Source organism: Betta splendens, chromosome 21 (genome assembly GCF_900634795.4).
Source record: "Betta splendens chromosome 21, fBetSpl5.4, whole genome shotgun sequence".
Classification (NCBI taxonomy): Eukaryota; Metazoa; Chordata; class Actinopteri; order Anabantiformes; family Osphronemidae; genus Betta; species Betta splendens.
Window position 1 is genome coordinate 8,629,640 of NC_040899.1, and position 25,338 is coordinate 8,654,977.

The 25,338-nt window shown below is 43.8% G+C and overlaps 5 protein-coding genes across 9 annotated transcripts in view; 3 read left to right on the forward strand and 2 right to left on the reverse strand.

Moving 5' to 3' along the window:
- The first annotated feature begins 2,713 nt into the window (after positions 1–2,713).
- Positions 2,714–9,655, forward strand: gpr155a (G protein-coupled receptor 155a). Its single transcript, XM_029135848.3, has 16 exons — positions 2,714–2,984; positions 3,161–3,668; positions 4,278–4,677; positions 4,899–5,067; positions 5,180–5,335; positions 5,607–5,690; positions 5,805–5,925; positions 6,010–6,094; positions 6,361–6,451; positions 6,575–6,782; positions 7,287–7,376; positions 7,506–7,636; positions 7,913–8,008; positions 8,095–8,159; positions 8,301–8,438; positions 8,619–9,655. Exons 2-16 carry the CDS (start codon positions 3,233–3,235, stop codon positions 8,812–8,814), a joined length of 2,466 nt encoding a protein of 821 aa, XP_028991681.1. The 5' UTR covers positions 2,714–2,984; positions 3,161–3,232; the 3' UTR covers positions 8,815–9,655.
- On the reverse strand, positions 9,652–11,933 carry scrn3 (secernin 3). 2 transcript variants are annotated; one of them, XM_029135851.3, is made up of 8 exons: positions 11,814–11,933; positions 11,504–11,672; positions 11,216–11,397; positions 10,918–11,117; positions 10,609–10,821; positions 10,343–10,505; positions 10,073–10,253; positions 9,652–9,994 (listed from the first exon to the last, which is right to left on the reverse strand). In XM_029135851.3, the coding sequence occupies exons 2-8, from the start codon at positions 11,657–11,659 to the stop codon at positions 9,833–9,835; spliced, it is 1,257 nt and encodes a 418-aa protein (XP_028991684.1). In that variant the 5' UTR covers positions 11,660–11,672; positions 11,814–11,933; the 3' UTR covers positions 9,652–9,832. The 2 variants fall into 2 exon arrangements, with proteins under 2 accessions (XP_028991684.1, XP_028991686.1); XM_029135853.3 differs by lacking the exon at positions 11,814–11,933 and having other exon boundaries at positions 11,216–11,429; positions 11,504–11,643.
- A 316-nt stretch (positions 11,934–12,249) lies between these two features.
- On the forward strand, positions 12,250–16,763 carry cir1 (corepressor interacting with RBPJ, CIR1). The gene is given in 11 exon segments (XM_029135849.3): positions 12,250–12,432; positions 13,002–13,096; positions 13,348–13,421; positions 13,533–13,546; positions 13,673–13,725; positions 13,815–13,863; positions 14,106–14,226; positions 14,930–15,036; positions 15,298–15,383; positions 15,610–16,201; positions 16,204–16,763. Coding segments are annotated over 11 exon segments (1,335 nt in total). The 5' UTR covers positions 12,250–12,360; the 3' UTR covers positions 16,276–16,763.
- A 1,540-nt stretch (positions 16,764–18,303) lies between these two features.
- On the reverse strand, positions 18,304–20,791 carry sp9 (sp9 transcription factor). Its single transcript, XM_029135850.3, has 2 exons — positions 20,634–20,791; positions 18,304–20,130 (listed from the first exon to the last, which is right to left on the reverse strand). The coding sequence occupies exons 1-2, from the start codon at positions 20,652–20,654 to the stop codon at positions 18,832–18,834; spliced, it is 1,320 nt and encodes a 439-aa protein (XP_028991683.1). The 5' UTR covers positions 20,655–20,791; the 3' UTR covers positions 18,304–18,831.
- Positions 20,792–20,825: 34 nt separating this feature from the next.
- The window catches only part of LOC114846787 (obg-like ATPase 1), a 34,028-nt gene continuing 29,515 nt past the window's right edge, over positions 20,826–25,338 (forward strand). Inside the window, exons 1-3 of one of the 4 annotated variants that reach the window (XM_055504764.1) lie at positions 20,826–21,069; positions 23,808–23,988; positions 24,079–24,170. In XM_055504764.1, coding sequence (XP_055360739.1) covers positions 23,974–23,988; positions 24,079–24,170 — 107 coding nt within the window. In that variant the 5' untranslated portion in view covers positions 20,826–21,069; positions 23,808–23,973. Of the gene's footprint in view, positions 21,070–23,807; positions 23,989–24,078; positions 24,171–25,338 lie in introns of those variants that run through there. The other 3 variants (XM_055504763.1, XM_029135854.3, XM_029135856.3) reach the window with 3 other exon arrangements.

Consider the following 25,338-nt stretch of genomic DNA (forward strand, 5'->3'; position numbering starts at 1 on the left):
ATCTTGTGGTGTTATTGCTTTTAGGTGGTAGAACAGCTTGAATTCATCGTCACAGTGCTGAAAAAGGAGAATCTTATACAAAATAAAACACGGTGACCCGTCTTGTTAAAGCTCACTGGGCATAATAAGGTTGTTCATCATGTCACCGGCTTTAAAGACCTGGCGGTTGTTACTGTGAGCCTTGGGCTCATCACGGTGTACTCTTACACATCATCACCACATCTGGCCTAAGCTTCGCTGTCATCCACCGTATAGACACATCTGGATCTATGGGGCGAGGTCAGCGCGCAGCTGTTTTACACATATGTTTGGATTTTCACACTGCGAAGGTGCTTGTTAGATTTAATATAAAAAAATAATAAAAATAAGTTTATTACAGGAACAACTGTTCATTCATTGGAAAAATGTATTCAATTATGAAATATGAGTATAATACATAGATAGAAATGTGGATTTTGGAATAGAGTTTCTGCTCATATCAGTGTTTGTGATCATTGTTGTTCTTGTTCTTGTCCGTCTCAATGGAAAGACGAGAACTTGCAGTGGAACCGAGGGGATTATCAAAAAGATGATCAAAAAGATCAGACTTCCGTTGACTGACATTTAATGATCGGATCCGGTGTGTTTTCACGCTTTGTTCCGTGTCACGTTCCCCGTCCTCCAAACCCGCTTTTATGACTCCGGGCCTTAGACGACTTTGGGCAACCGGACCTCCAAACACAATGAACGCACCTGTCAGCGGCGGTTTGATCCGTGCTTTCCTTTCCTTCAGCTCACATTTCACCAGGCTAAATCTGGCCCCGGGACCTCAGCCCCCTCCTCCTCGCACCATATGCTGCGTCTACCACGCTGCTGTTCTTCCCTGACAACCCGCAACCTGTGCGAAGCTGAGCGCTGGTTGGCTGAACTGGGCCACAGCAGTGGCGGCTCTAATGCAACTCTGAAGCTGCTTTGTTTGCCATCATCCATAAGATGGATCCATACGTCATCACATGGAACCCACCTGTCATTGTCAAGATCTGCTGTGAAATGATTGCACTGTATTTCCTCTATGATCTATCTGAAGTAGGAAACACTCCTTTTAAATTTTAAAATTTGGCCCAAAACCTCATTTTAAAACCACAATCTCAAGTATATTTAAAAAAAGCTCACTTACTGTTGATATAATGTGCAAACAGCCTAAACAGAAACTGGTTTGAATTAAAAATGCAGCACATCATTTTACTGGGTGTGAAGGTGAAGCTAAATTTAGAGCCTAATCCCTCTTTACGCTTGCTCCTGAGGTTGAGAATAAACTATGACTTAGCTCTCTATGCATATATTTATGTCATTGCTCCGTTTTTCCTTCTTATCCGTGTTTTTCAGGATATTAACTGACAGACCCTTGTCTTTAATGCTTGTCAGTGTCCCTGCATCAGCCGCTGCCGAAGCGGCGCCGCTTGTGTGCACATCTGGCCGTGTTCCCAGTGTGTAGGGCCGCCTCATTACCCAGGGTCCCTCTGTGCTGTCATGTCTGAAAGCGGGCCTCTGCTTTAATGTATAATACATCACTTGATCCCTGCTTCTGATATGACTGCTGACAGGAAAGTGTGGAGGAGACGACGGTGCCAAAAGACGGCCTCTCTCTGGAATTACTGCTCTTACTGAGCAGCGAAAACAACATGTCCTGCATCTTCGGTGTGTGAAACTGTGTCAGAATCTGTTTACTTGTCCTGTTGTTGGGTTTCTTTTGAGAAGACGGGGTTGGTGAAGCTTTTAACTGTTTAAATATGGTTTGCTTTGTGTTGGTGAACAGTGTTACTGTGCAAACGCTGGAGGTGGCTAAATACAAACAGCTCTATCTTGTGGCAGCATAATGAGATTGCATGTGGATAAAGTCATCGTAACCAAACAGACTTAAATATAAAAAAAAACCATCAGGGGTTCAGAGTATTTGTTAGATGTTTCAATGTATGTAAACAGTTTGTAATGTAGGGAATTGTGTCCCAGGTGAGAAGATGACTCTCAGCATCTCTCTCTGTGTTTCTGACTGATCACCTACTGATTGTGGAGCTGAATCCCTCTACCCCTCATTGGGAGCCACTTATTGAGAAGTGCATGCTTTTTACCATGGTTTTGTTACAGCTTCCATCATTCTTACTGTTAGCGTCACTCATGCAATGTCAGACTGGAACTGTAAGTTGAAGATCGGAGGAAAAGGTAAATAAAAAAGGTACTTTTTTCATTGTGGTTTGTGGTTTAACTAGAACTGAATCAATCCCCTTTTCTAGCCTGGAAAGCGTTGGGAAAGGATCTTTAATTGTATTTGCGCTGTGTTGTATTGCCACCTAGTGGTGATACGAAGAATAGCTCACTGTCAGAAAAACTTGTGTGGTATGAGGTTTTCTAGTTTTTGATGCACTACTTCTCCTTCTTTTATTTTTATTTAATCTAGTTCCAAGATCAGTTTATTTTTCGCAGTGAGACATTGAAGCAAAGTGAATAAAGAAATTAAGCCTGTATGGTGCTGATTTTATCAATTCAGACACATTTGGCTTTTTACTTGTACTTACTTTTTATGTGTGTGACATATTATTTTTCTTTCTCTCCTGCAAGTATACTTCACATTTATTTTTAAGGAAATCAATAACAACACACGCTGTTTCCTCAGACCGGTTTTGGGTCACGTGGTCGCCATCGCCCCGCCCCCTGCGTCTATCTCTCCACCTGGGTGGTGGAGTTGACAAATGTGTGATTGTGAAATTTGCGGGGTGGGAGCTGAGGCGCTACTCACGATCTACGCGGTGTCTTATCGCTCGGAGACATGTGAGCACTTCTGTAACGATAAGCTGGCTCGAAGTTTATTCCCTTAGGTTCTGGTCATTTGCTCCGCGGGGGGTCTGTTTTCCACCGGCTTGACGTTAGCTAGCCGGCTAACACTTAGCAACTCTCAGCATATGACGGACACATGAGAGCTGCGCGGAGGGCGCCGAGCTGTCAGTCAGGTGAGAGCGACTTTGGCACGTGCACTAGAACAGCTATACTGCAGAAAGTGCTCCGCTATCAGCGCAGCAGGTTGCGACATCGCTAATATTACGTGGCGATCTTTGCCCTTTCATTCGCTCCCTTCTACTTCTCCCTTCTGTACCAACTTCCTCTTCTCGCGTGCTTCCCCTCGCAGACTGCGGCAGAGCGAGGCGGCCACGGCCATGGCCTCGGCGTGACAGCTGACGCCGGAGCGAGGTCCGCGGGGATGGAGGCGCACGCCGCCGCCGCCGGCTTCACCTCCTCCTCCGGGGAGCACGAGGAGGCGGACCCGTCCGCTCTCTCCGCCACCATGTCCATCGACAGGCTCTTCCCGGCGCTGCTCGAGTGCTTCGGGATAATCCTCTGCGGATACGCGGCCGGGAGGGCGAACGTCATCACCTCCACTCAGGCGAAAGGCCTGGGCAACTTCGTGTCCAAGTTCGCCCTCCCGGCGCTGCTCTTCAAGAACATGGTGCTGCTGGACTTCGGTGACGTCATCTGGCCCTTTCTCTGGAGCATCCTCGTCGCCAAAGTGTCCGTCTTCTTCATCGTGTGCATCCTCACGCTCATCGTGGCCAGTCCTCAGGGACGTTACAGCAAAGCTGGCCTCTTCTCAATATTTGCAACTCAAAGCAATGACTTTGCTTTAGGGTATCCTATAGGTACGTATATAGGCCTGGCGGTCTCTTTATAGTCACTGCTGCTAGTGTCAATACTGCATTAATGTTTTTCCTAAAACAGGACTAACTTGTTCTGCTTGTCAAACTAATGCTTTTGCACTAATTGCTTCTTTAGATATAATAGTTACTGGCACCTCTTCTAATCCAATCTTTGTTTGTATCTTCTCTAAGGCTGAAACTTCTGTAGTTATTCCACACTATTTACATTTTTACCAACCCTGTATTTGCCATTCAAATACACACGCAGATGAAAAGTCCCACTAAATCTCCAGCACGTTTTTGCTTTATTATATTGCCACATTTTTTAATGGCGTACAATTTTTCATACTCAGTGCCATATGCAGTTTAGCATGACTGAATATCAGATATGCTCATTTTTTCACAAAGCATTAAAAGGTTTGCAGAGTTAAGTTGAAAGTAAAGTTATTTTTTATGTAAAGAGGTTTGTACCAAATAGTTTGAGACTGCGTGTTTGTCTAGTCCTCTCGTGTGACGCCTGTGTGAGGATGTTATTATATATGTTGACTTTGTTGACAGCTGTTGCTCCACATGCCAACACACTGAGCCCTCTGTCTTCATATTTTCCCACAGTTGAAGCCCTGTATAAGAGCACATATCCAGAATACCTCCAGTACATCTACCTGGTGGCACCTGTGTCCCTGATGCTTTTGAACCCCATCGGCTTTGCCTTGTGTGAAATCCAGAAGTGGAAAGATCACGGGAACCACCAGCAGAGCAAGCTGAAAATAGTGGGGCTCGTAGTCCTCCAGGTCCTGAAGAACCCCATCGTGTTCATGGTCATCGTCGGCATCGTCGCCCACTTCTTCCTGCACCAGAGAATTCCCGCTTTCATGGCTGAATTCGTGGACGGCTTGGCGAACTCTTTTGGGGGGGCCGCTCTGTTCTACCTGGGTCTGTCCATGGTGGGCCAGTTGAGAAAGCTCACCAGATCCACAGTTGTTACACTGATATTACTTCTCACTGCAAAACTGTAAGTGGAGATTCTTTTGTTTTTTTATAGAAATGACTTGTTTTCAGGTGACTTCACACACAGTCAGCAGGTTAGAGCTGTGTAAAGTGCCCATTGTTTGGATGACTCATATCAGTGTCAGACCACAAGCCTTTTAAGCAATGGATGACAGAGTGAGAGGTCTCAGGAGTGACACAGCAGCTACTGTAAATATTTGCGCTGACTTGTGATTTGACTTACAGATTACTCATGCCCCTGATTTGTAAGGACATGGTGGATCTGCTAGACACCAGCAGCACCAGTGCCCTGAACCACTCCAGCCTGTCCAATTATGCTTTTCTCTATGGGGTGTTTCCCACTGCACCAAGCGTGGCCATCTACGCCGTGTATTACAACGCTGAGCTACAAGTGGTGAGTCCCCACATCCACCTGCCAGCCATCTTAGATCTGGACTTCATACAGTAAGCGACTGTATGACTGTATAAGTGGCTTGTTGTGTTTAATACGTTCTACTTTTTACCAGGTGACCTCTGGGATGGTGATCAGCACTTTTCTCTCCGCTCCGATAATGTATGTTTCTGCCTGGCTGCTCACAATCCCCTGGATGGATCCTCAGCGGCTGATGAATTCACTGCAGAACGTCAGCTTTAACATCAGCATAGTGAGCCTGGTTGCACTGGTGAGTCACAGCTAGCCATCATGGAGGTTTGCATTTGCTCCCCTTTCATACGATTCAGTTTATTGTTTCTGTTGGTGGGTCATCTGAGGAGAAGCTGAACCATAGTAGGTTATTATGTGACAGGTTAACAGGAAATGCTTCTGCCGACCCAAACTTCCTCATTTATTTTGACTTTCAGCATGTCTTCTAAGGAACCTGAAACCAGATTCTACAGTAATCTTTGCTGACATTTGTAGTTCATGTTTCTCTTTCTCAAATATTTCTCGAACAGGTGTGGACGATTGCGGTCATGTTTTTAAGTAAGAAGTTCAGAAGGCTGCCACACATGTTTACAGTCAACCTCTTTATTGCACAGGTAGGCAGGTGAACACACACTGAACTGATTTTACTGCACGATTAAACTGACAACATAAATCAAGCTTAAGTCCACAGCGTTAAGCACCTCTTTGTGTTGCGTTGTTGTCTCAAGTTTCTAACATGTGTTGGGATGATCCTGTGGAACTTTGTGGTCAAAGAAGATAACTTCATCGGGCAGGTCCTGACTTTGACAGTGTTGTGTACCTCGCTCTACAGCACCTACGTGTGGCCAGGTACGCTTAGAATGCCCATAGGGTTTTACCCACCTTCAGTTGGACCCATGATTGCTCATTTTGGGTTGTTTACTTGTTTTTCAGGTTTAATAGCTCTGTCTCTTATCCTCATGAAAAGATTTGAGGATCTGAAAGTGTCACCAGGCCTGTTTGTTGTTGCTGGCTGGGGGTGAGTCATGCATAGAAAAAATGCAACAAAGCTTGTTGGGCAACTAAAAGGAGGGGCCGTAATGAGGCTGCGTTTAGGCGGCTTTGCATGTCTGATGGCTTCGCTTAGGTTTTGTATAGATAAAGAGGTGTTATGCAAAACATAGATCTAACATTTCAGTAATCAGTTCATCTATATTTGATGCCACTGACCTGGTTTCAGCAGCTGTAGTTGATCTTTTCATGTTCTGGGTGATTCTGTTTGTTTGTCTGTATTAATATGAACAGGGTTCCAGCTTTAGTGACAGCCGTGTTGCTCATTTCTGGGGAAAAACAGCCTGACACAATTGACTCTACCTTTTTTTATGGCAAACAGCAGGTAATAACAAGTGAAAATCATTTTGCTATTTTCATTTTGTTTATTTTTTGTTGAACTGGTTTGGCCTTTTGAAATTGTGTAAAAACCTGCATACTGTGTGTGTGTGTGTTTGTTCACGGTTAGGTACTGTGCACCACTGTTGTAGTGTCTGTCAGCATACTGCTGGGAGGAGGCGCCCTCATATGTCTCAGCAGAGGAAGTTGGGCCCAGAATGATCAAAACCCAGAGGAAAACCCATCATTTTGCTCGGCAGACGATTATATGGATGAAGCTGACCCAGAAACCCAGACTCTGGTGGAACCACTCCCACCATCAACAGATCACAACAGAGGTACTTTGTCTTGTTGTCATTTAATAACTTGACATTCCAGTTATTGTAATAAGGTCACATTAGGTCAAATTAGGTCAAACACCAAAAATGTTGGCAGTTAGGCAACCCGATCATCTGAGTTCCTGCTACAGTAAATTTTCTCCCTTGTTTAAGGCAGTAGATAACACTTTATCCTCCAGAAATGTTACTGTTGAAAATATGTTACATGACCCATGACTGACCCATAAAGCTAAGTAGTACTCTATGCCAGGAGATGTCGGAAAACGAAAGTCAACAAAACAATCAGATTCATTGTTCTTTTATAACCTACGAGTGGCAGCAGAGCAACATAGTTGCCACAGCTGCTGCTAGAGGGAAATCTGTCCTGCGAGTCTTGAGAGTAAATGTATGTGTTTTATAAGCACTATAGTAAATTAGGACTTTAGATTTTACAGTATTAGTTGGAGCTGTTAAATAACATCTAACATTTCATTCACTGTAACACCTTGGTTACTTCGTTCTCAGTGTGCCTCTTATGTGACTGTGCACCACCCCAGCCCATGCCCGACATGATCGTCAGCACAAATACCAACCACACGCCGCCCGCTCTCACAGGTACTGCATGAATAAGAAACTCGCATGTCATTTTACCTCTTTGTCAAAATGTAAAATACATTAAACTCAGTTTGTTTTTTTGAAGGCTGGCTCTGTTAAGATGCGTGTGTGTGTGTTCTGCCCCTGCAGGCGAGTGCCGGGGCGTGTGTGAGTCGACAGACTGCCTGCTCGTGCGGGTGGAGGAGCTGCAGCAGGCTGCAGACAGACAGGTGGCCCGTCACGCGCTCCTCTGTCTGCTTCTGACTGTCAGCCTGCTCGCTGTGAGTAAACCACTACCTTTCACTTCTACCGTGACACAAATGCGAATGTATTATTATACTTAGTGCATCACAAACCAAATCAGATCCAAATGGTTGGGCGCTGTCATAAATAGCTTCACACATCAGAACAATGAAAAGCCTTTGCATATCGTGGCATCAGTGGAGATGAGGAATGTTTACACAATTGGACACAATCTTTTCAGTCAGTTGAATACATACACATACTTTTGTGTTACTGATGCTAAACAAGTTAATAATTCATTTTTCTATCCATAGAACTTATCCAGCTGCTTGTGGTTACTCTTGAATCGCGTTCCTGGGAGACTGTACCTGGAGCTGCAGTTCTTCTGTGCTGTAGCAAACTACGGACAGGTTTGTGTTCTGAAGACTGGAGAACAAAGTTGTGGCATTAATTGTCTCATGATACCAGAGTTATTATATTATTCTTCTGTCACTAGGGTTTTCTCTCATTTGCTCTGTTTGGACTGGACAAGCACTGGATTATCATACCTTTTAAGAAGAGGTAAACATTAGGAAATCTCACCACACTCAATAGCTCTTATTCCATAGCATCTGTCTGTGTATATATATATATATACACTATCTGCAGTAGTATTGTATCTAGCGCATTAATTTGAATCTTGTTAATATGAATGGTGCCTAGATTACGAAGGATGTGGTGGGGAAAAGCACAGGAAGAGCAGCTGCCGAGTGATTTACCTGAAGATATCAGGATGACTTGCACTCAGTTCACCAAATACCACAAGGACCAGTGTTTACATGACATTGTTAAAAAGAGAAGGTGAGAGCCTGTCGTCTACTTCACTGCTGCTCTGCTTGAAAGTTAGAAACAATGTCTTAAATAAACGTGTGTATTTGTGGGGGAAAAAAAGTAATTCTTAGCAGTTTTAATATTTACAAGCTGTTTCTCTGCTTATACTCTTCCTCAAAGCTTTGGGTAAATCCTTCCTTTGACTTTCAGGTGTGGGAAGAGAAAAATGGTGGGCTGTTTTCTGGGCTGTGAACTTGTGGAGTGGCTTCAGCAGGTGGGCTTGGCACTGGACCGCGGTGAGGCGGTCCTCTATGGGATGCGTTTACAGCAAGGTGGGGTGCTCCAGCACATCAATCAGGAGTATGATTTTCAGGACAGTTACCTTTATTACCGCTTTAAAGCCTAAAGTCCACTTTGGCATTTATGTATCTCGAGGGAAGTGGCCATTTCAGCTGATAGAAAGTGAGGATGCCCTGCTTTGTTCACACTGTACATACCAGCATTTGCGCTGTTGTGTAGCACAGCATCACAGTGAGCTGCTGGGACACACCAAAACTGACTGTGTTCATAAACAGATATGCAACATTGAAAAGGAAAATCCAGGGTATAAATAAATATCACGTACAGGTATTTTAGGATCTTTAGGACTGAGAAAGAACTTTTCAGCCTTTTTGCATATTTTTATGGATCCAGTTGCTGAAATTTCAAAAAGCTTTACTAGTTTGTGTTATTGAATGAGGTTTTAGAAATGTCCCCTAACTTCTGGATGTACATTACTTCTCAGTTTTGCCAAAGGAAAAAGGGAAAGTGTGGTTAACTAATAATTTAAGTTCTGCTTAAGTTAGTTTAATTTGTTTTTTGAAGGCTGGCTCTGTTAAGGTGCGTGTGTGCGTTCTGCCCCTGCGGGCGAGTGCCGGGGCGTGTGTGAGTACACAGTTCAGTTGGATAACCGACAATCTGTATAACAAACTATACAAACCTCAAGTATTGTTGCTTTTGTTGCTAGCAGATCACAACACTGGTTTTCTAGTGCAATAGGAACAGTGAGCAAAAACTACTGTAACATCAAGCCAGTTAAAAAAAATGTGCAGGGACTTGTGTTAAGCTGCCTTTTGGAGAAAACAGCTGTTGTAATTAAATCGTCTGATTGTATGAAGAATGTGTTTATGATGTCATCACACTGAATAAAAAGAAGTGTTGTGTTAAAAGTTGCTTTTTTTTTTTTTAATAAAAACTTTTCACATCTACATTATGATCTTTATTAATTTTAAGTAGATAATGGCTATGAGTGTCCAGGGTCACTTCAGTTCTTGTGAAATAATACTTTGTGTTTTGCAGATTTATTATTTAGAACATGTGATGCTAACAAAAACCTAAGCTGTCACTGTGGACAGCTGTCTGTAGTTCCACAACTGGTAGGCCTCTCAGCTTTTGTTATATGCCTCCATCTCTTGCTGAACAGAGCGAGAGAACAAATTTGCAAATAAATCAGGTTCCTCAATGCCGTCTGAAAAAATCTTCTCCATCTGTGTCATCAGCTTCTTTTCTAGCTCTCGCATAAACTCTGTAATCTTTGTTCCTCGGTCCTGTTGGAAAAGAACAGTTTCAAAACGGGTCACATTTACCCAAAAGACAAAAGATTTCAATATATTAAATGTTTGAACCTTGTGGGAATCAATGATGGCGGCCACTAGCTCATGCTTTACAAACAACTCGTGTTTACGGTCAGGCTTGCTCTGGAAGCGAGGCTTCTTCTTTACAGGGTCATTAGGACCGTACGAAGGAGAGGTCGTCTCCTTCAGTGCATTTATGTGTTTCACAAAGATGAAGGGTTTAAAAACAGACCTGTTAAACAGAATAAATCACCTTGTTAACTCCTCAACGTGGCACTGAATTAAGGATGGATTTGGGAGCTGATAGATGAAATCGTTCACCTTTCAGGGTCTGGGGTTGCTGTAAAATAATGAACTGCTGGCAGAGACAGGTTTGTGGGGATCACAGACACCATACTGCCAGTGGTCAGGAACATTCCCTCCATGTTGATTCCACTGTCTTTATCCCTCAGGATAGCCATCATCGTCTCTGCTGTGATGTGACCTTCAGTAAACAACAACAACATTCACACAATTAAACACAGTCGCAGGAAATCAGTTTCCTGACACAAAAACATATGTGTACAGTGAAGTGTGCATTAACAAACCGTTGCTCTTCTTCAATAACTTCTTCCCCTCACAGTACCGGCTCCCGGCGGCCTCCATTCTGGCTGTAGTCGCGTAAGAGTAGACCGTGGCGAAGTTGAATTGAGACTTCCCGTCCCACCAGCCCTTGCTCTGTGCATACTCCCTCATTCCTGGGTGTTCTTTGTCTATTTTTGTTGTAATGCTGTACTGGTTTGAGATGTTGCGATATCCACCTACAGTAAATGCAGGATGAAATGGAGATTTTTTTTCATGATTTAGCTGAGATGTGACTCCAATAAGCAGAGTTGAAGGTAGAAACCTGTTCCTACCGGCCACTTTCTCTGCTGCCCAGTACTTCCCTGACGTTTCCAGCAGCCACGCTTCCCTCCTGTCCGAGATGAGGAAGCTGTTGTGGTAGGTGAAGCCACTCTCGTCCTCCATGCAAGATCCGCCCTGACCATATTTCTCCAGCAGCTCCGTGACAACATCCACAGCTCCCTCCGCGGTGTCAGCTCTCTCAAGCCCCAGCCTATAAAAATAAGGGCGCATATTCAGGCTGTGCCAGGACAAAACCCAAACGAAGGTGATTTGTCTTGGGAAACAGGCTGCATCTTTTGGGGGCTTTACCTGACGAGGTCCATGCCGAGAAGGGCCTCGTCCCCGTCCGCACTCTCTCTGCCCCACACTGCCTCATTTCCAATGCACACTTGATGCTCATTTGCGCCCATCTCTGCCCCCCACAGCCAAGCTGGTCTGCTCAACACCACTGCGTAAGTGTGGGCAACCTGCTCAACCTCTATGTATGTGCACTGTTCACAAGAGAAGACGGAGAGGTACGATCCTGTTAATGATTAATGGTACGTTACCGACAAGCAGTCACAGTATGGGTAATAACAAGCTGTCTGTGTCACTTACCTCAACTTTCTCTCCTGCACCATAGTCTCTGGCAGGAAAATACACCACCTCCTGGACTTCATCACAAGGTCTGTCAGAGTTTTTCCCAAAGATGATGAATTGTCCCTCAGTAGAAGGTGGCAAAGCCACAAAGGTGTCACAGGAGGATGGGAGCATTGTGAATGACGAACTGAGAATAAAATAATAAGAAGCAACCTGGATCACATTAAAGAGAACGTAAACGTTGAAATGTGCAGCCGCCGTGCTAACGCTTCATTTACGCTACCAGACAACTGGATTGGAAGCGTATATTCCTACACACGATACTTGCCTACGTTTGCCCGCAGTCACTTTCTATTCTCGTGTATGTTTCTATTTACTTCTATTGCTGACTGGTTTGACACGGAACCAGTAAAGTCACGTGACCAATGTGAAGTTAGATTCACACTGGTCTTACCCACGCCTTTGCTTTTCCGCAGATTTTCTGTATTTTTCTAGTCTTTAACACATTTCAAAAGACATTTTTCTTCGACACACTACACACTATCAATTATAATTTCTGATTTTACTCACTGCATCCCTCAAAAACGTTTTGTATTTCAGTTTTTGGTTCGTTTTTTTTGTTTATGCAAACATATAACTATATATTATTATATATAGATATAGAGTGCCATTGGTATAAATAATATATAATGCTATTTAGAAAAAAATGCTTTTAATCTGCCGAAGTTTATTGACGGCCCTTCAACCAATGTAGGGCTGACTTCATGTTAACCGAAGTGTTTACAAGCGGAGGAAGCTAACGTTCAAGCTAACTGCACTGTTAGCCAACAGTAACGCTGCGTTCTCTGTGTAACTAGTGTTGTTGGCTGTCAGCCATGGGGAAGTCATTTGCAAATTTCATGTGTAAGAAAGATTTTCACCCTGCCTCGAAGTCTAACATCAAAAAGGTGAGTTGAATTTATAGTTAACCCCGCTGTGCTTTAGGCTACACGAGTGTAGATTAGCCTGCGAGCTAACGATGTACTGTTTTTGCTAACTGTTAGCCCGTCTGCTACTTATTAACAGCTCAAATAACTTGCTGTACCTGTCGACATCGATTTAGACGCTGTTTTTTGTATAAGTTGCTCTTTTAGATAAGCTATTTATGCATGATATGCTGAGGTAAATAAAGCTGTAGTTACAGTACAGTATCTGAACTGAGTTAAAGTTAAGCCTCACGTCGGGTTTCTTTGCTTCGGTTCTATGGAGTATGAAACAAAATAATAAACAAAATAAAGATTTTGGGAAGTGCTTGTCTGAAATGTCTGTAAACAAATTGTTAGTAGAGTGTATTAATCATTTGAATTCAAAATAAGACGCGAGCTTTACATAGTTTACATCTTTCGCAGTTTTGTAAATTGCACATTTGTGTAAATCACAGTTTTTGAATTCATCATTTCGTTCAGTGTTTTCTCAACAACCTGTAATTTTGTCTGTCATCCTCTTGACTGGTTATAAGTTTATGTTTATCTTACAGGTATGGATAGCAGAGCAAAAGCTGACTTTCGAAAAGAAAAAGCAGGAGGATCTCATGCAAGCATACCTGAAAGAGCAGGACACATACAACAACAGGTTAGATAAATATACAGGATCATAGGATAATTTTTAACAAATGCATTTTGAGTAGGCGATAAATGAATTGTTGAAAATCAAAGAATGAACAGCAATTTTTTTTATAGCATTAGCTTTTCCAATACTGGTACTAACAGGCTAGGAAGTCAATTTGACATTTTCCCCAAAAGTCCTGCCCCAGTCTCAGATGTTGTGAATATTACAGTATTTAAGTCAGACTAAATGTGTTCTGACATTCTGTTGTTTTCTAGGTTGTTGATGGGGGATGATCGTGTTAAAAATGGCCTTAATTTTATGTATGAAGCTCCGCCTGGAGCATCTAAAGGTAAGTGGCTGTTTGATCCAACACCTTTAAGGATTTCTAGCTTTTCCACATGATTCTGACATAAATGATTCATTATTTTTAATTTCTGTTTCTTCTTGTCTCATTCTGAAGAGGAAAAGAATGAGGTGAAGTATAAACAATAACAAATGTACAGAGTTGCTCAATTTACTATAATAATGGTGGGGGTTATACATCACTACATTAAGAATTTCTAACAAGAAACATTTACATATAGTTCTTTTTTTTTTCAGGAGGGAGAGGAAGAATACAAATTTGAGTGGCAAAAAGGGGCTCCTCGAGAGAAGTGAGAAATTAGACTTATCCATAATAAAATTTCCTTGACTTGTTGTCCAGCAGTTTGCATCATATTTGTTGCGTCATTTTCTTCTTTAGGTATGCAAAGGATGACATGAATATCAGAGATCAGCCATTTGGAATCCAGGTACGTGAGGATTAATATTTGTATCTGTGTATTAAATGGCGGCATCACAAATTGAGTAAATAAATCAATTAAGAAATTAAATGAAACATACAATTCTCAGATTAGAAGTAATTCTATTTAGATGTCTCTCTAAACAACTTAAGAATAGAAATAATACTTTTTTCTTTTTCCTTATCTTTTGATTATATTTTATTCACACATTTCCAGTATTGTACCACATTAACATAATGTTATATTGACAGGTGCGCAATGTGAGATGCATCAAATGCCACAAATGGGGCCATGTCAACACGGATAGAGAGTGTCCTCTCTTTGGACTGTCTGGGATCAATGCCAGCTCTGTGGCCTCAGAGGAGGCAGCAGGTAGAGTAAACCGTGTGAAACACACTGTAAACAATTTCCTCTGCTTCCTTTTTGGGAGTTTTATCAGTTAATAAAGGTTTACTAAAGAATCAAGTATGGTTCTCTGTTAATTAAAATTGGAACTATAAGTAAACATGTTATATATGCATGTTATGAATAATCAGGGATTAATGTACCCATTTAACTTATGTTTAATGTGGCTGGTAGTTATGTAAACAACCATGTGTACTGTACAACTGTGATCTATGTCTGTGCTGTTTGCATTGGTCACATGCAACCTTTGTGACTAGGGTGTCAGCATTTGTCTCTCTGCTCTGCAGCAGCTACACCTACTGTATTTTTTTTTCTCTTGGCTTTCGGCTGGAGCTCCCAGTCTTGCTCTGATTCTGAGTTCTGCAATCAGCGAGTTGAGTAGTAAAGTAATAATGTTTACCCTGGGAGAGTCCAGTCAGTGCATGGAGTGCTGTAATGGTCCCCCTCCTGTGCTGGGAGAAAAAAATGTAATTATTGTGTATTCTGATTCCTCCAACTGCTGCTTTGGCAGAGAATGATATTGTATGATTTGCTCAGCCGGAAGTGGAGTGAGTTGATTTGATGTCCCATTCTGTTAACAAAGCCACCCCCTGAAATTCCCACTGCGGAGATAGTGGTTGGCATGGGTTTGACATCAATGGGACTCTGAGGCTGTGATTTGTACTAACAGGTCCGTCGATGCACCCCTCGGAGTTAATGGCTGAGATGCGAAACAGTGGCTTTGCCCTGAAAAAATGTGTTCTTGATAGGAATGCTACTGTTTGTGATCCATCACAGGTAATTGTCTGTCTCCCTCTCCCTTCTTTGAACACATAGGATTACATACACACACACACACACACACACACACACACACACACACAGGACTAGTGACATCTGAGAGCTGATAAGTGAACAGTCATTAGGACAGCAAAAATAGATAAATAAAATTGTGTTTAAATGTAATCATCTAATGGGTTTACTTAGATTGAGATTTTTCTTTATCATCTATACTAAATTTAAACTACATGTAGATAATGTGCTGCCTGCTTTTAACAGGAATATGTTGCCAGCGATGAAGAGGAAGATCCTGAGATAGAATTTCTAAAGTCCTTAACAACAAAGCAAAAACAGAAGCTCCTCAGGTAAACACAATTTATTTCGTAATAAATCTGAGTACTCCACGTTCATTAGTGTTTCAAAATAAAGTTTATATTCACTTTACAGGTGTAAAAGATCTAAAAGTCATCTATTTTTTTTTCCTTTTTTGAATTGCTGTTTTTTTTCTTGTGCTTTTCTTAACTGCATTCATTGTATTTCTTGTAAAAAATATTTTATGTTTTATGAAATTATTTTATTTGTCTTTTACAGAAAACTTGATCGCCTGGAAAAGAAGAAGGACAAAAAAAAGAAGAGTAAAAAGCAGAAGAAGAAAAGCAAAAGAAAGCACAAGAAAAAGCAAGAAAGTAGCGACTGCTCCAGTGACTCCACCAGCAGCAGCAGCAGCAGTAGCAGCAGTAGTGACTGTGGCTCAGATTCAGACGGTCACAGCAAGTTCAAGAGCCAAAAGAGAAAGAAGAAGGAGAAAAAAGATTCCTGTCGGGATAACAGCTCTGAGAGCGAGCGACGAGTCAAGAGTCAGAAAAAGGCCTCTTCTCACAGGAGCAGGTCACCGAGCTCTCACGCTGAACAGAAGCTGCCTGAAGAGGAGTCCAGAGAATGCAGACAAACAAGGACAGAGAGGCGAAGGAGCAGGAGTCGTCATCGCAGCCCAGAGATCAAGATCAAGACAGAGGGAGGTCAAGAGAGGAATAGACACAGCAGCAGGGACAGAGCGAGACCTGGCAGCTCTAGGTCTGCTTTGGACAGAAGTCAGAGCCACGAGAGAGGCAGGGAGGACAGAGGTAAAGACAGGCGTCACAGCAGAGATGGTGAGAGGAACAGAGGTAGCCCGGATGGAAGGAGAGGCAGAACAGCAGATGGGAGGAGCAGAAGCAGGGAGAGGAGGAAGGACAGGGAGGCCAGGGGGAGAAGTAGGAGTCGGGAGAGAAGCAAAGACAGAGCTGAAAGAAAGCACTGAACTTATCTGAGCTTTCTTTTCCTCATATGAAGTTAAACAAAACGTGAAATATTCCGAACATGCATGCAGTGACCGGCACCTTGTGTTTCTAGTAATCTCACAGGCCCTCTCTGTGTTTACAAAGCTAATTGCAGATATTGTATGTGGGTCTCCTTTTCCTCCAGTAGAGGGAAGCAGTCGACAAAATATTTAGATGCAGCTCAGTGAGGCTGCTGCTGGTTTGGAGGAAAGGCTCAAAGATAATTGATTACTATTGGAAGTGATTAGCACCTATGATCGTTGATGGGGAAAATGCTGGACTCGTTGTCATGGCCAGTTGACCGTTACGGGACAAATTCTGCTGCAGCAGTTTTTTTAATTATTGTCTTTTTGGAGATAGCTTCATTATAAACTGTAATATTAGACAATTGTTGATTCCTGACTGATTAAATATCCAGTTATGTCAGTTCAATGTGTTTATTTGCGACGGTTGTGGTGGAAGTCAGCATCATGGGCCTGTTAGAAAACGCATGATTAATTGTTATGTTTTCCACAAAGCACTAAAAATTCTTTTAGCTCTGGGAACCTGTAATCATATATTATTATTACGTACAATAATATGCGCGTTCTATTATTACATATTGTATTTTTCAGAGCCGTTTACCTGAATGTCATGACTTGATGTGCGTTATTCCTAAAGCGTGAACGCTTCTTGTTGGGATTTTTGCGGGGGGAAAAATCAATCTATACAATTGTCGAAATATTCACCTAGTAATTATACAGGATAGAGACACTGAACAAGAGCAGACGTGAACATACAAATTAGATAACATTGCGTTTTTTTGTATTTATTTCATATTTAAAAAGTAGACTAGTTGTAGTTTAATATTATATAAAAATGTTATTTTTTTCATAATGTATTTAGGCCATATAATTGCGCACATTTTCCTTTTTGTCTTGTTCACATTTTTACTTTTATAAAATTGAAGGCCTATTTTATTCGAGTCGCTACACATGCAAAAAAATCCGTTTCATTTTAAAAACTATTTGTCATTTTCTTAAACATTTTTGCACGTCAGATGTTGTTGCTACTTTTGTCTTTTTATATTTTGATGAAATTCAAATGGGCAATCTAATTTGATAGTTTTCACTGTCTGTCCGTTTCCCTGAAACCGCTGTTGCACAAAAGGAAATGAAAATAATTTCCCTCCATTGCCTTCTGGTCAATTTAACATCCTCTTCAAAAAAGAGGGTGTCTGGATGAGATGCTTTTCCCTGACGTATTCCCAGTCCTGGATTCACGCAGTAATTATTCCCCGGCTTTTCTCTGAGAATCGGACGCTGCACTGGGTAAGCACAAAGAAGTCAGAGAGCATCCTTGAACCCTTTCAATACGGGGCCACTGATATTCAAATAACATGCAGGCACCATTTGACTGCGCTGAGCAAAGAGCATTTTAAATTCAACATTTGCATGTGACTCTTTGCCCCGTCTTTTTCTGCAGTTTAAAAAACTGTTCCCATAACATCTATGTGATTTCTGGCAAAAAGGAGGAAAAAAAACGATATCCTTATTCTCGGTCCATCGATTGCTATGCAAATGAGAGCAGTTAATTTGGACAATTAGAATAAATATTCAGGGACCTTTGTCATCAAACCCCCTTGGAAACCCCCCGATAAAGTGAAAGTGAACAAAAGATGTCTCGGAGATTAATTAGATATTTGATAAGACACGAATCCCTAATCGCAAATACAAGACACATGGGGCTGCGATGTGCTCCAAGTCATAATTAATACCATTTAACAAGATTTTCATTTAGGCATGAAATGTCTTTTCCGGGGCATTTAACATTGATTTATTCCATAGGGGAAATTGTGAAATTCGAGGTATTGTAGGTGATAATAAGCAGAGCCACCTAACACTCAGGGTTCAAAATAATTTTCTAAATTAACTTTTTTTTTTAAACGTAAATATAAAAATCATAGAATCTACATCACACAATTACAGCCTTTTTTAAGATGTTTTAATTACGATAAAATGAAAGTCTTATACGTGTGACTTTATACAGGTAAACATTTATATATAGATATTTTTAGCAAAGAAATAAAATGATTAACCAAAGTTGAAAAAGCTGTGTACATACATATCCACAAAGTGCGTCGAAAGTAAACTCCCTGATTTCCAGGATACCAACACGAATAAAACAATCATAGTCTAACATTTACATGAAAATTAACACATAGTTTAGTCGTCAATATACAAGATGGGACTCACACTGTCCAACTAAAGTTCAACACGTTTCGCGCACCCTTAAACATCCATTTCATTTTCAAGTTGTCCCTAGAAATTTCCCAAAGGCCCACAGCGAATCACTCGGCGGTTTGTTTGAGATGGATTTACGAATGACATACTTGTTACGCCTGTGCAGGATAGATTTTTTAAGTCGACGTTCGCCTCTTGACGCATTTTCTCCCTTTTAGTGTCTGTCTAATAGGACCCGTTTTCAATGCTGTGCAGTTTGGCGTGGAGTCTCATCACGGCTCGTCGTGAGGAGACGGATCCTTAACAGTGATTCTGGGATTCACCCCGTCCAAAATAAGTTCTGGGGACTCGGACCTCGGCGTCTCCAGGTTACTGGTGTCGGTGTCACTGTCGCTGCCCTTTTTGCCGCCCCCACCGGCCGTGTGCGTTTTGATGTGCTTGCTCAAATGGTCACTGCGCATGAAGCGCTTGTTGCACACCGGGCACGCGAAGCGTTTCTCGCCGGTGTGGGTGCGGAGGTGTCTCTGCAGCTCGTCGGACCGCGTGAACCTTTTGCCGCAGAAAAGCCAGTTGCAGACGAAAGGCCGCTCCCCGGTGTGCCACCGCAGGTGCGCCTTGAGGTGAGAGGTCTTCCCGTACACTTTGCCGCAGCCGGGAATGTGGCAGCTGTGCAGTCCCTTCCTCCGCAGGCTGGCCCCGGCGGGCCCCAGCCGCTCGGCCTCCTGGCAGTTCGGACAGTCACACGTCGCCCTGCCGGAGTACCGCCTGGACGACCGGGAGGAGCTGCTTATCCCCGAGCTGCCCCCAGAAATCATGGCGTTGGCGGCGGAGGCGTCTGTGTACGCGGGGATGACCGTTTTGAAGCCGTCCTGCGTTAACAGGTGCTGGCTGGTGGACAGCAGGTGAGACGCGGACGGGCTGATGCCCGTGGAGCTGAACGCCGAGTGGGTCAGCGAGGAGAAGTCCGGGTTGTAGCCGCTCAGCTGGGAGTGGATGGCCTGGGGCGTCCCCGAGTGCAGCGAGGTCTGGAGGGTGCCCGCGGGGTTCTGGACGTCGAGCCACGTCCCCGGGTTCGTGTGAACGTCCCACCACGAGGACGCGCCGTTGGCGACGTCCCCGGAGATGGTCGAGTGGAACCCGGACTTGTACCACGACTCGTAAGGGTGCGCCATGCCCACTCGTGGGTACAGAGTCTCCGCCGACGTGTGGACTTTGGAGATAAAAGCCGACTGTCCCGATTCTTGCGTCGTGACGCTCGCGGAGTTGGAAAAGAGGCCGCTGTACTCGGTGGAAAAGGCGGACGAGGTCGGCGAGGTGGAGGCTAAACAAAACGCGCTGTTGCTCGTGCCACTGGTCGGCGTTAGTCCCGTGGACGCGCGGCTCGTTGCTACCGTGAAACCGGGCAGGCTGGACCCCAAGTTGCAGCTGGAGGAGGATCGTTTCCACGGATGAAATCCACCTTTCGAGAAGGCGCTCGAGTCGGGCAAAGTTGTGAGGGGACTGGTGTTGCCGATTTTGTTGCAGGTCGCAGCCAGCATCGCTAGAGGTGTAGTTCCAAACCGTGGCTCCTCCTGGAAAACACAACAAGTTGGGTCACAACAAGGAACAACAACCTAACGCTGAGCAGACGACTGGCTTTCACCAAAGTGCGATTCTGATAGTCATTCAAACTATTGTAACAATTAAGTGTGATCTGACCTGTTTGTTTGGAGGGGGTATGAGAATTACAATAACCAACCGGAAATAGCATTAAAACATATATATAAACAATGAAATGTGAGCTGAGCAGACGCAGTGATGTCAGAAAGAGGACAAAACGCAAACACTGCAAAGTTTGATCAGCTCTGTTTTGATGCCGCTGCTGTGGTCGCACCGTTCACTCTAACTGCTAAATAACTCCCAAACAAGTGAAGTAAAAGCGCCCAACGGACAACAGTGGGCATTAACATATTAACAAGTCCAGAGCACGCGTGCACTGCAAAGACACTCACAGCACGTTGCGTGGGGACAGCGGGAAGTAGGTTACAGCAACTTTACGCGCAGCGTTTGCGCGCGGACGCGGCTTCGGACTCACCCCAAGTATAGACGTAGCCATATCCAGGGTCTGTGCCGCGATGAGAGCGCTCGAGGTCTCCACGCTGTACGGCTCCAATGTGACTCGGACTCGCCGCGTTCGACTCGGGTCACACGGTTTCTCTCCTGGCTCGCAGCTCTCGACACTACCTAGTTGTAGACAGCGTGTTCTTTGAAGTACAGCTGGCGAGGACGCGCAGCCAATCTCGTGGCCGCGTCCGTGGCCGTGGGTGAAGTCAGCCAATGAGAGGCTCGACCGCAGACTGAAACGCCAAAACCCCGCCGTCAATCATCTCATGTGCAGCCTCTGCTCAGACTGTCATACAAGACACGATTTGGTATTTTTTTAAATGCATACAGTTATTTTTATGCCTCGGCCGGAGGCTCAATGTTGCCTTCCATTCCCGAATTGAGTTCACACGCCACTTCTCCGTGAGGTAAGATTTTCACTAATTTCGAAGCGTTTGTGGATTGTGGTGACACTGTCCTCCGTGGAGATTCTCCCGTGTAATTTTCAATATTCACATCATGCCCGACACGTCATGGCTAAATTGTTGCCTTTTAAGCGCGGAGGATCCTGAACAGTGAGAGACGCTGTTGCTGCTGACGACTTTATCAAAACAGTTGTGGCCGCTGTGTGCCACATGTGCGCGGCATGTGTTTTTACACATGACGCAGTCACTGCGCAATATTCAACTGCGATAATATACTCTATATTTTAGGTTCTTCATGCGGTTATTAAAAGATGGCGAATGGATTAAGTTCAGTGAAGCGGTCCAGAAACAGGCCGTGCAACAGAGACTCCGCTTCCATAACCGCGGTTACATTGTTTATGATCTGTCTGAATACAACAACTTGTCACTGAAATAAAAGAAAACAGACGGTCGTAAGAAACTGACGCGCTTTCCTCGACTTCCAACCGCGTCTGTGCTCGTGCGTGTGTTCGCGCGCGGCCGTTTCGCACGCGCTCCCCCCCTCTCCCTGCTTACTCTTCGGGGGAGCGCAGGTGAGGAGTTAATTAAAAATGACAGCTTGCTTTATCAGCACGTGCAGTAGTTCTGCTTTAAAAGTATTTTATAGTCGGAAATAAGTTCCAGCCTGCAGCCGGGCCGCGTGTCATCCCGGAGGAACGGTGCGAAAATAAAATATGTGTGTCACCCGGACACTTTTAATCAAACCCTAAACAATTAAGACGACACGCGTTTGATATTCATATTTTTACACTTTTCATTATCACGATTCGATAAGACGCCATATCCCATATCTTGTAAAATACTCAGGCATAATGGCATAATGTAAAATTGACCCGCACTGATGTGAATCATCATCCCTTTAAAAGTTAAAGCAATTTTCCAGAGAAAGGCTGGACCGAAAGATGTGCATTACAGTATTCAAAACGGGCAAATAATGCTCCATTATAGCGTGTGAATGCTGCCAGTCAACACAGGCGCAATTTGTTCAAATACTCCTTTTGCTTTAAAACCCACCTTTGGATGGGTGAATAAAACCAGTCTCATCAAATACGGAGCGCTGTCAAGAAAATTGAATCGTTTTGCAATCACGACAATTTGGCAGAGTGCTGTTAACTGTATTAAATGCCTGCTCCCCATAAACAAAGTTGATCGTTGCTAAAGACGTTAAATTAATTCCAGCGTTGCATGGAAATTAAGGAGGAAATTAAGCTTTTAATTTTTAAATGTCCTTCGGTTTAAAAATCAGGAAATAGTCTCCAGTGAGCATCAACTCGTTTCATTTTATTTTTTAAATCAAAATAGTAATTTTAGTAAATTAGTTTTAAATTAATATTACAGACATGTTGCATGACATGTGTTCTATTTATAAGGAGCAACGTTTTCTAACAAAGAAAATTGGGATCATATCAGTGAATGCAGGTGCAGAGCCTCTCCTGCTTTAAATGTATTTTTGAAAGGGATATTATTTTTCACCTCAACCTAAAATAAAAAGCGATCTTTTTTTTTCTTGATGTTTACTTGAGACAAACGGGGAGAAACATGATCTCGCCTTGTCATTCAAGGGAGGATTTTTGAGTTGAATCTGTAATTCAGGACTCCATTCGTGAGCACTTCTCTGTGGCAATTAGGAGCCTATTACAAGCCATTAGATTGATCAATGTACCTTAAACAATGGGAATGATTTATTTGGTCGAACAAAACGCTCTGCATCTATTGTGATGAGTCTAAGTGGGGGTGCACCCGTCAACAAAAGATAAATGATTAATTCAGACCTTTTCATTTAAATTCTTTCTACAAAGACAGCCTCACTTGCCTCAAATCCAGATTATTAGAGCCTCATTTTCTGCATGTTAGCCCAGACAGGCTGCTGGATGGGGCGATGGCTCTTGGCTGAGCCCCTCCGTGCTTTAATTTGTATTTCTGCTGAGGGAAGTTTATTTGAGGACATTTAACTAATTGTTGTAATTTGGTGAGCTCGTGTGGATACACCTGTTTCTCTCTAAGGGGGTTGGTGGAAACTATGAGTTCAACAGCGTTGCACTTAATTTGTGTGGTGCTTAAGACGTTACATTGTTGTCTGCTGACTACACCCTCATCACAGTGGACCAGCTAATAAATCAGAGTATTGAATAACCATGTGCAAAATTATGAAGAATATTAATTAAAGTGACTTCTCTATAGATTATTTGTAAAACTACTCTGTTTTGTTTTGCCTCTGTCTCCTCTGCCATTTCCTATGAGTTTATTTTTGTTACTTGCACTTTACAGATTCCAGGTCATTATTTATTCTGGTGGCAGGTAAACAGAGGAAGAGCGAGCAAGTGGAATTGGCATGCATTAAAGAGCAGTGTGAAATAAACTGCCCAACAATCAGGACGGATTGATCTGGGAAGTGATTAAGCTGTAAAGCAATCAGACATGGCGAGATTGTTCGGACCTGTCAGTGTGGAGATCCAACTCATGGATGTCATCAGTTAGGCTATAACTATGGCGACGGATGATTCACATGTTAATAAAAAGCAGGCGGCTGTTGTCAGGCCTCTCATACAGATTAACTACAGTTTCAATAGCCACTGTTCAACTAACAGCCCTGTGTAAGATTGATCTCATAGCAGCTCATCCGGCAGCATCGATGGTATTGACAGCTAAATTTGGAAGCACAGGTCGGCCTGCCAGCTCCCAGTGTCAACTTTCATCTCCAGAGGCTGCATGCTCTATTTTGAGCGCGGGGGGAGCGGAGCCGGTCGGGGCGCAGTCGCCTGGTTGCGTTTGAGGACTTAGCCGAGCCCATTTTCTGCCAATGAATGTGTTTTCCTCCGAGTTTCTGAGCAGCTTTGCGGAAGTCAACAAAATACTTAAGTGTGAGAAATGGCTCCGAAGAAGGTGCGTTTTGTTAAGGCCCGGGCCCCATTCAGAGATAACCGTGGCACAGGCTTGTTTTCATGGCACACATCTCCACATTGTCTTCATTAGGGAAAGGAAGCCGATGGACCAAAGCCTCCACCACTAATTGGAAGGTTTGGCACCTCACTGAAGATAGGGATTGTTGGTCTGCCCAACGTGGGGTAAGTTGAAGCTTTTTAATAACTCGAGGTCTTATTACCACATGCTGCATAGACTCTGCCCATATGATGCCATAAATATATAAGCCAGCATGTAAACTGAGAGCAGCCGAATGCACGACTGCACTCAAACCTGTAAACGTGCACCAACAAATGACTTGATTGCTGTCAGACGAGGGCTTTTTGAGCGTGGTTGTCTCTTTTAGCTCTTCTGAACAATGAGAGCTCCTCAAGCTGCCAGGTTTCACTACAAGGTGCCTTTCAGTTTAGCTGTATTTGAGTTGGCCGTCAAGCACAAATCAGTCCGCTGAGAAGAACGTAAACTCTTCTGTCTACTCACGCTAAATTCCCCCCTTTTCCGTGCAGTCCGAGCTCAGGTTACACGGCAGAGGCCCCATTCATTCAATCGCAGGGGGAAAAACTCGAGTGTCACAGACGTACAGCGTGTCGGGCCATTTAGAGCCTCAGGCTCACTTTACCTGCGGCTGCAGTCTTTTAACTGCGGAGGATAAACCGAGGTGACCCTCATCACAGAGTGCAAACGCCGGACGAGCAGCGCCTGCCCGCCCGACGGCCCCGCTTCCTGCTGTAGCTGCAGCAAATTAGCTGACTCTGGTATTGACGCGAGGCGCGTTTTGGAGGAGGCCTGCGTCAAAGCCGCTGGCACGTTCAAAGCGACACGGCTCCGCGTGAAGCCAGACACCGGTACTCCTCCGTGAAGTAGGACTCTCCTCGGGAATTCAACGTGGCAATTTGCCCACAGCGCCCCGTTTCACCCGCGTTGATGCCCGCGGTACTTCGGATCAGACGTTATGTGCGGGGTGGTGTAAAACATCACGGTTGCCTCCGTTGGGTGTGAGCAGCGAGAGCGTTTCCGTCCTTTGCCTGTTTTACCCTGAAAGGGGATGCGTTCCCCTCGGAGCCTCCGTGCAGGCCCGTTCCCAGCGCCAGCGATGGGTCGGCCGTGCTCCGTTCACCTGACGGGCCTCATCTTCTGCAGCTCCTTCACTTTCTTTCAACAGGCTTTAAGCAGCTGGAAAGATGAAGCCTATGATGTGGGCTTAAAAGGAGATGCTGACGGTATTAATAATAGGTTCATATACCTATATTTATATATCCTGATATATATTGATAATGGGTAGTATGCACGTGTGTGCAGCCTTGCACGCTG